Source organism: Frankliniella occidentalis, unplaced genomic scaffold (assembly GCF_000697945.3).
Source record: "Frankliniella occidentalis isolate FOCC.00 unplaced genomic scaffold, Focc_3.1 Scaffold28, whole genome shotgun sequence".
NCBI classification, from domain to species: domain Eukaryota; kingdom Metazoa; phylum Arthropoda; class Insecta; order Thysanoptera; family Thripidae; genus Frankliniella; species Frankliniella occidentalis.
Window position 1 is genome coordinate 733,920 of NW_026267158.1, and position 8,114 is coordinate 742,033.

The window sequence follows — 8,114 nt, forward strand, 5'->3', positions numbered from 1 at the left end:
GGCCGTCCGACCACCAACGGCTAGAAAATAGTTAATGCATTGCAGTCGCGATCAATCTCACCTCTGATCGACCTTTTGCCCATTTCAACATCTTACTCAATTTCCGTTTGCATTATTCATATTTTTTTTTCTAAACGCATAGGTACGGCGCAGAGCTAATTAACCGTCCGCCTTGATAATTCGAACCGATATGGAAGTTGGTTAGTTAGCCGGGTCGGCCGTAAATCTGCGATATGGTCGCCTTGGGGGTTGCGCCACCTTAAGACCCCCCAGCGGCGGCGGCGGCACGGCCTTGTAATTCAAATTCACGACGCGAACCAGACTCATAAACAAGGCTGGCTGCTCCCACTCTGCTCCCGGGGACTAGCGGGGCTGGGCCTCGAGCGTGTCCTGGAGGTGGGTAACAAACAGTGTACCAATTTGGGGAACTATACCGCAGGGAAGACGGTAACTCCAAAATAAATGCGTCGCCGATAATTTTTCTGGCAACTAGTACTCGGTTCCCATAACTTTCTTGAGCATCATTTTCTATAGCAATTTCTTATTATCACCGCGTTGGCTCGACACTTATTCAGTCCACGCCCATTTTCCGTCGCGCCCCTGTGTGACTGGCCTGGTGGGAGTCGGGGCCCCGTGGGCGCGGTGGGGCTGGTGGGGCGTGGTGCTTCGGGGGCGTCGGGCTGGGGCGTCGGGCTGGGGCGTGGCGGGGCGTGGTGGGGCTGGCGCCCGCGGCGGGACCCCCGAGTCTGGCCCGCAGCCTCGCCTTGCTGGCCATTTTTCTCCACCCCTCCTCCTCGGGCCGGCGTCTTATAGGCGACTCTTACGCCCCCGCGTCGCGACGGCCCGGCGAATCGCAGCCCTCCAAGGGGCGTCATGGACCTTGGCGGCGCGGAGGTACACCGTTCGCAAGATTTACACTATTCTCATCATTTTACGTTGGTTTTCCACGGTTTTCCCTGTGCTACCTTTTATTGTATGGAAGGACTTAATTGTCACTACTCGGTGGAGACTTTTCAATACACTGCAAAAAATTAGAGTCTGATATGGAACGATATACAGCGTTACTGTAGGTGCCGCTCTGAGCCACTGCATCTAGGGTACAGAACGCGGAGTACAGTGTTGCTGTAGCACCGGAAAGCCCAGGTTTTACACGGCACAGTGTACGAAGACGGCTCCACTGTAGACAGTTTTGTTCGCCTTTGCCTGTACAGTGGTCCTGTACATTGCTCCCTGTACCAAATTTTTACCATTAAAACTACAGCGATGCTGTTATTCGAATAACAGACGTTTCTGGAAAATGAATTAGCCGCATTACCTGTCAAAATTTTTTGCAGTGTAGACACGTCTATCTAAGCTGGATGCAGTTGTGTGTTGGCTACGAAACGTAACTCGCCTAGTTCCTAAATGTGGCTACTAAACGTCTGATGAAAGAATTGTGTCAAGCTTAATCAATCCACAATCCACATGGGTATTTAGCAGGTTTAAGGGGGTGACCCCCCCCCCCCCCCCCCCCCCCCCCCTAATCGCGACTAGTCAGCCGCCTGACAGGTAGGCAATTTGTGCTACAAAACCCCTGTCAGTAGGCAACACAAAGTGCCCCCGTCCCCCCTGTCAGCCGGATCTTACCGCGCCAGGTATTTAGGGCAATAGGAAGTGCGACACGCCTTCCCTGAAAACGGTGAAACTGAGGCAGGCTCACACCAAATGACTCATTGTACCTCACAGCAAATGGAGTGATACTTCCTTACACCAAATGGTGTGAGGCACAGACGGTCTCACACTATTTGCACTGTTATTCAACGAATGTGACGTCACATTCCTTGAATAACAGTGTGGTGCGGTAGGTTTGCCGCGCATCATTTGGTGTGAGACTGTAACACAAAGGATTCTTCACTAACTGCTTAAGATGGCAGGGGACTGCCTTGTTGGCCCCGCTGGCTTCCAGCCTAGGGCCAAGGTGCATCATCAGCGGAGGGGTCAGGCCGCGTCCTATATTGAACCACCGATCAAATATAGTGCAGCCATCGCGGCATCCAACCACCTGAGTTGCGTATCTCTCCTCAACCCGGTCCTCCATCCTTCTCCGGTACCAGCCTCACATCAAGGTTTCTATTTTATTTCGGTGTCCTTTCCTAGTCAATTAATTTTTTTGACAGTACGCGAACGAAGGAGATCGAGTATCCTAAAACACTATGGAGGAATCTTACGCGCTTTACATCCAATAAGTGAGAATATCTCATGCGCACAGTGGTGAGCAGGGTCATTGTGTACGTTGCCCCCGGTCGAATGACGTGCCCCGGGGAAAGGACGGGAGAGGAAAGGGGGGGGGGCAAAGGGCAGAGTGCGGGACAGAGAGACTAGATTTCCTCATCAAATTCAAGGCACTATCCAAACACCATCCCTACCAATCCCACCGTGCGGACAATGCGCCCACATTTGAGCGGGAGTGCAAACGTAGACTTCAAAACCATACTGTTAAAAAAAAGTGATGAAAATGTGACCGTCATGGCTAATTGGTTTTGCAAACATCTTTAACGGTATTTTCGTCATTTTCGCCAAACGTTTGAAATCGCTGATGGTGCTCGCGCCATATTTTACAATTCGTATTAAACAAATCATGTCTTTGTTTTCCAATGATGATGTTGCCGCCGTACTCATTTCCGGCCATGGTTTTGTGGACGTGGTCGATCCGATACGTCCCGGGGTCTTTCTAGCGAACTCTCGCCTCGCCCGCACCGCCGTGTTGCCCTCCGCCTTGCCTCCCCCATCGATCCCGGTCAAAGTTTTCCCTAATCAACTTTGGTCTAGACAGCAAGTAATAACGGGGGAGCCACACGCACCCAGTCAAACTATTTCCGATGGTTGGCCGATCCCGCGCCGCGCCACGCCCCATCGACAGGCCTAGCAAGTTATTAATACGACTGCCAATAACGCCCTCAGGAAGGACGACTCTCGCCGGCTCCAGGACCCTCGGCGATGACCCCTGTGCTCGCTCTGCCTCTGGCTCTACCCCGCCCCCCGGATGCCGTTACGGCTTTAGGGCCCCTTGCGGCGGCCCGGAGGGACGCTGGCCGCGCCGTTAGGACCTGGTTAGGACCCGCAGGGTGCGCAAGGGGGGACGCTGCCGCTCGGGGCCGTTAAAAGTTGCAAGCACTGCGTGTGCGCCGCCTTGTAGAGCATTGCTAGCAATTAGTGCGGGGCCTGGGGCCTGCTCCACGGCGCGGGTAAGAGTAGGCCGGAAATCAGACCGAGTAAGAGTGAGTCCCACTCTATCCCTGGGACCCCTTCCCCTTCCGAGTCCAGTCCAGGCTCCTGCTCCGGGCTGCGCCCCTGCGAGGCGGGCCTCCTGGCGAGCGCGGTGCGCAGCGGGCTGCCTACCTCCGCTCTGGCGGGCGCGCACACCGCAGCGCAGCGGCGGGCTCAGATGCGGCTCTGGAATTCAACGCATTTCGCTTGGCGGGGTTCGCATTTTCTTTTCCTTTGGCGAGCTGCGGCATACGGCCTCGGCCACAGACGGGCCGGACTGGACCTCCTAGCCTCGGCCCCGGCCGCACCTCGCGAGGCGTGCCTCTGACAAGCATTCTTTCGTCCGGAGGAATCCCTCGGAAATGTGCGTGCGAGTGTGTGTGAGGGTAACGCGGAGTATTTTTAGGGATGAAAAAAAGGCTGGAAGAAAAAAGAGAGCGGGCCGAGTAAAATCAATGGAGTTTTATTTCCCTTTGGCGTTGCGCTTACACAGATTACTTCTCTCTCTCTTTCTCGTTTGAAGCCTGGCCGCACGGTCTCCTTCAGGAGAGTACAACGCGAGGCTTTGGCCGGACCGCATTTGATATGTCGCTGCTCTGCAGATATGTCGGGTAACGGACCGGTATATTGCGAAACGGACACAGCACTTTGGTATTTTTTTTTTAAAAGGATAGAGACAGTTATTATTAATTCAACTTAAACATAAACAACATAACGTAACAATATATATTTATATAGATCATCCTCAATATTTAGCAAAAGAAACAAAACGTCGTATACACAATTATTTACAAGTCAAAATGATTCGTGGTTACAAGTCCATCCTTAGGCCAAGTCCACGCGGCCGCGCTCCGATGCGCTCCCCGCCGAGCACAGGAGTGCCGTCGGCGCGGTCTGTGCGGCCGCGCGCCCAGCTCGGCCGGCCACGCGAGCCGCATCGCCCCCGGGGGCTTCGTCGTGAGGATGCATTTCCAACCCGTCACAACAAATGTACAATATCACTAGGCCTGCGCGGGGCTGCCAAAAAACACGCGCTGGGAAAAGTAACTTTCTTAAATTTACAGTGTATCACAAGTTTTGTGTTCCCCCTTCTCTTCCCGACTGTCCGAGACGTTCTCGTCGCCCTCAGTACGGCCTCCACACGGCGTTGTTGTCCCCCGGCGGCCTCTGCTGCTGCTGCTGCTGCTGCTGTTGCTGCTGTTGCTGCTGCTGCTGCGGGAGGCAGGCGGAGCCCAGCAGGTCCGGACTGCCGTGGTGGTGGTGCAGGGGGTGGAACTGGTGCGAGTTCTGGTGGCTGGCCGCCGAGTACAGCTGCGAGTAGAGGATGGCCGAGGCGGACGGTAGGACGGGCGCGCCCAGGTACAGGTTGGAGGCGGCGCCGTTGCACGCGCTGGGCGCCTGGTGGTGGCCGCTCATGAGCATGCTGTTGGGGACCGAGCCCGCGCTGCCGCTGCCGCCGCCGCCGCCGCCGCTGCTGACCTGGTTGCTCAGCCCGTTGCCCAGGACGTTGCTGGCGCCGTTGCTGCCCAGCGACGGCAGGATCTCCTCGCTGCCCAGGGGCGACTCGGCCTGCGACAAAGAACAATGCAAAGGGTTGAAGGGACAGCGTCAAGGGGGTGACGCCGCGGACGACGTCGCAGAGTCGCGGCGCCAGAGTCACGCGGGACAGGGACTCCATGCGGCGTATGGGCTTTACCTGCGAGGAGTCGGAGAGCGACCTCGGGCCGGACGCGAAGCCGTAGTCCGGGTACTTTAGCGGTGAGCTGGCCCTGCCCAGCGGGCTTACGGCGGGGCCGTTGTTGTTGTTCGTGTTATTATTGTTGTTGTTATTGTTGGTCGTGGAGGTGTTGTTATTGTTGTTGGGGATGTTGGTGTGGTGGATGATGTTGTTGGGCGCTGGCGAGGCGACGAGCCCCAGTTGTTGCTCCAGGTCCGACGCCACTCCGCCCGTCGTCTCCGGCAGGACTGCGAAGGAAGAAAGACGGCGGTCAGTTTTGGGGAATGCAAACATGATGATCGCATCAGGAACACCAAAGTCGTGACGACTCACTGGAGGAGACGGTGCTGGTGGAGCCGAACTCGGTGTGATTCTCGGTGAAGCCGATGGCCGGCGTGTTGAAGCCGGAGCCCGCGGCGCACGAGGTGAGCCCCTGGCCCAGGTACGGCGAGTAGGGGTTGGCCGTCGAGTAGCCCCAGTGGGGCGCCGCCGACGTGAGGCCGAAGCCGCTCATGTCTGCGGAAAACAAAACAGAACGTTGTTGCATTGTCTCTTGATGGCGCACAACAAACCGTAACGTCACCTAATCGGGTACTTTCTTCATGACCCTTTCTTTGTACTTGAGATTGTAGAATTAGAACTATTCGGGAGGTAATGATAAAACGTATCCCCGCGGTGGTAAAATATGATAGTGGGCTAACTTTATCACACGATAACACGTAACCGAGTAAACCTGACCTCAATTACAGAGGGCCGTGAAAAGGACATCACTTCGCAAAAACATTTCGTTTTGTGTCCTGCCGCATTTTCACCAAGCTCTGCCCCTTTTTGTTCACGTGTCCGTTAGGAAGGGGGGAGGGGATCTATTTCCCTGGCCGAGTGTGTCGGGTCCCTCACGTGCGCAGGGCTCCGGGTGGGACGCCCTCATTTCTAGCACTGTCTGACACAACTACAGCGTGCTCCGACTACTACATTGATCTATGCCACCCCCGTCCCGCAATTTGCATACGTCCCGTATCATTGTGCGGGGGCGTGGCGGGCGGGGCGGGGACGCGGCGCGCTGTCAGCGTGCTACACAGCGCTGCCAACTATCCGACAAAAGACCCTCTGGGAATGAGCCGGCTCGCCCACAGGTGAGCGCGCCTGGGGCCCCCGCCCACACGCCCCGCGCTACCCTGCGGGTAAAAGAAAAGGCGTTCGGATCGATTTCTCTCTCTCTCTCTCTCTCTCTCTCTCTCTCTCTCTCTCTCTCTCTCTCTCTCTCTCTCTCTCTCTCTCCCTCTCTCTCTCTCTCTCTCCCTCTCTCCCTCTCTCCCTCTCTCCCTCTCCCTCTGCCTCTCGTGCCCCTCATGGCGGCAGGGCCACGGCCACGCTAATCCTGGAGGGCCTCCTCAATGACCGTACCCCTGGCTGCCCTTAGGGGCGGCCGGCACGGCCCTGCTGGCCTCCGGCGGCTCCGCTTTGCAAACTTTGAAATCCCTATTTAGCCCGGCCTGGGCCCGGCCGACTAAGCAGCGGGTCACGACGCTGGCGCTGCCCGGCCAGGCTCGGCCTTCCACTCTTGGCCCTCGCCCCTCCCTCCCCTTTAGCCCTCCCTGGCCTTTGCCTAATTCGTGAACTTCCCCTGCTGCTGCTGCCGTTGCGAAGCAGGCGGCCACCTCTGACCTATCTAGTGGCGTGTCATCCTCTGCACGGGGGCCTTATGCCCGCCCTGCCCACCCTCTGTGCACCCGGCTTTGACAACAACTAATAACTGTGACATGTCAAAGTCGAACGCTGGAAAGGTTATCCCCTCTCACTTCGCCCTTTTTCTTGTCTTATAATTAAGACATCGTTCCCCTCCTCCAAACTTTGTCGTACTCACTGTTGCAGTTGGCCATGGACGGCACCCTGAAGCCCAGCGGGTCCGCCCTCTGCAGCGGGTCTAGCGGCGAGCCGAAGTGGCCAGACAGGAAGGGCCGCTGTCCGAACGCGAAGTGGAACTGCTGCTGCTGCCCTAGAAGAGAAAGCACTGCGCTCGTTAGTATCGCATCAATATCGGGGACAGTACGAGAACACGGAAAAGAAATAAAGTTTGGCTGAGTCGGCTCATACATTGACTGGTATATGGACAGACAAGCACATACTCTACAGTACCCACTATATTGTATACTCTGGTTAATCATTGGCTGTGCCAGTCAAAAATTAGCTGTATGAGCTTATCCCCTCCCTACCTCAGTCGCTCAGTCGAGGTCTACCTTACTGATGCAGGCAATTCATTATTTCATACAACTTATCTTTGACTGGCTCAGCCAATGATTGATTAGAGTAGAGACAATATTGTGGTTACACAAGTCTGCTTGTCTGTCCATATACCAGTCAATATATTAGCTGACTCAGCGAATCTTTTTCCCGTGAAGGGCCGCTGTCTGAACGCCAAGAGTAACTGCTGCTGCTGAGGGGAGCTCGTAAGTATCTCATTTATTGCAGGTTCTGTATGGGAAAAGTAACTGACAGTAAATAAAAACCAGTGTTTTTATTTCATTGGTGCCAGAGTAGTCTTACATATGACAAAGTCAGTATGAAATGAATATGCCAGGATGCGCCTGCTTGGACGATACTGCGTGCTCCTGGGCTGGGCTGTTGCGCAAGATGAGTGGCATCCTTGAGGGGAAGCCGAGCAGAGAGCCAGCCTCCAGCCGCGCGGTATGGACCAAGTTACCGAGCAGGGCGTTACAAATTAACGCCACAGCACTCCGCACTCAACAGGGTGTTAACAGCCTTAAGGGCGTGGCGGGGCGTGGCGGGGCGTGCCAGTCCGCCCGAGGGTCTGCTCCCTTTCCGTGTCTCTGGAGGAGGACCTCCGTGGCGAAACCTAACCGAGTCACGGCCGGATTAGTGCCGGAGCGTCTTGGTCCAGGGGGCGGCTGGCGGGGCTGCAGGGGTCGCGAACGCGGCCGAGGGAGCGCCGACCTTGCAGAGCTCCACCTAGGGGCTGCGCTGCGGCCGCGCGGCCTGTGGGACGGAGGGAGGGATGAAACGCGACCAAGGTTTCGTCGCGCATGTTTTTGCTACTCGTGAGGGCGGAACCATTCGGGGGGTGGTGGAGGGGGTAGGGGTTCTGGAGCGGGGAGGGGTGCAAGTCCAAGGAAGTGCTGCGGTGCGCCGCGCG

The 8,114-nt window shown here is 56.3% G+C and overlaps 2 protein-coding genes across 4 annotated transcripts in view; one reads left to right on the forward strand and one right to left on the reverse strand.

Moving 5' to 3' along the window:
* LOC113207507 (gastrula zinc finger protein XlCGF8.2DB-like) overlaps window positions 1–8,114 on the forward strand; it is an 80,432-nt gene that overhangs the window by 56,509 nt on the left and 15,809 nt on the right. The window contains exon 3 of one of the 2 annotated variants that reach the window (XR_008010933.1): window positions 6,836–6,962. The exons of the other annotated variant lie outside the window; for it this stretch is intronic. The gene's annotated coding sequence lies outside the window, so the exon portion shown is untranslated. Of the gene's footprint in view, window positions 1–6,835; window positions 6,963–8,114 lie in introns of those variants that run through there. 2 annotated transcript variants of the gene reach the window in all.
* LOC113207513 (runt-related transcription factor 3-like) overlaps window positions 3,694–8,114 on the reverse strand; it is a 22,575-nt gene continuing 18,154 nt past the window's right edge. Inside the window, exons 5-8 of one of the 2 annotated variants that reach the window (XM_026424118.2) lie at window positions 6,828–6,959; window positions 5,297–5,479; window positions 4,943–5,211; window positions 3,694–4,815 (exon numbers count right to left, since the gene is read on the reverse strand). In XM_026424118.2, the coding sequence (XP_026279903.1) occupies window positions 4,372–4,815; window positions 4,943–5,211; window positions 5,297–5,479; window positions 6,828–6,959 (1,028 nt within the window). In that variant the 3' untranslated portion in view covers window positions 3,694–4,371. Of the gene's footprint in view, window positions 4,816–4,942; window positions 5,212–5,296; window positions 5,480–6,827; window positions 6,975–8,114 lie in introns of both variants that reach the window. The other variant, XM_026424117.2, reaches the window with a different exon arrangement.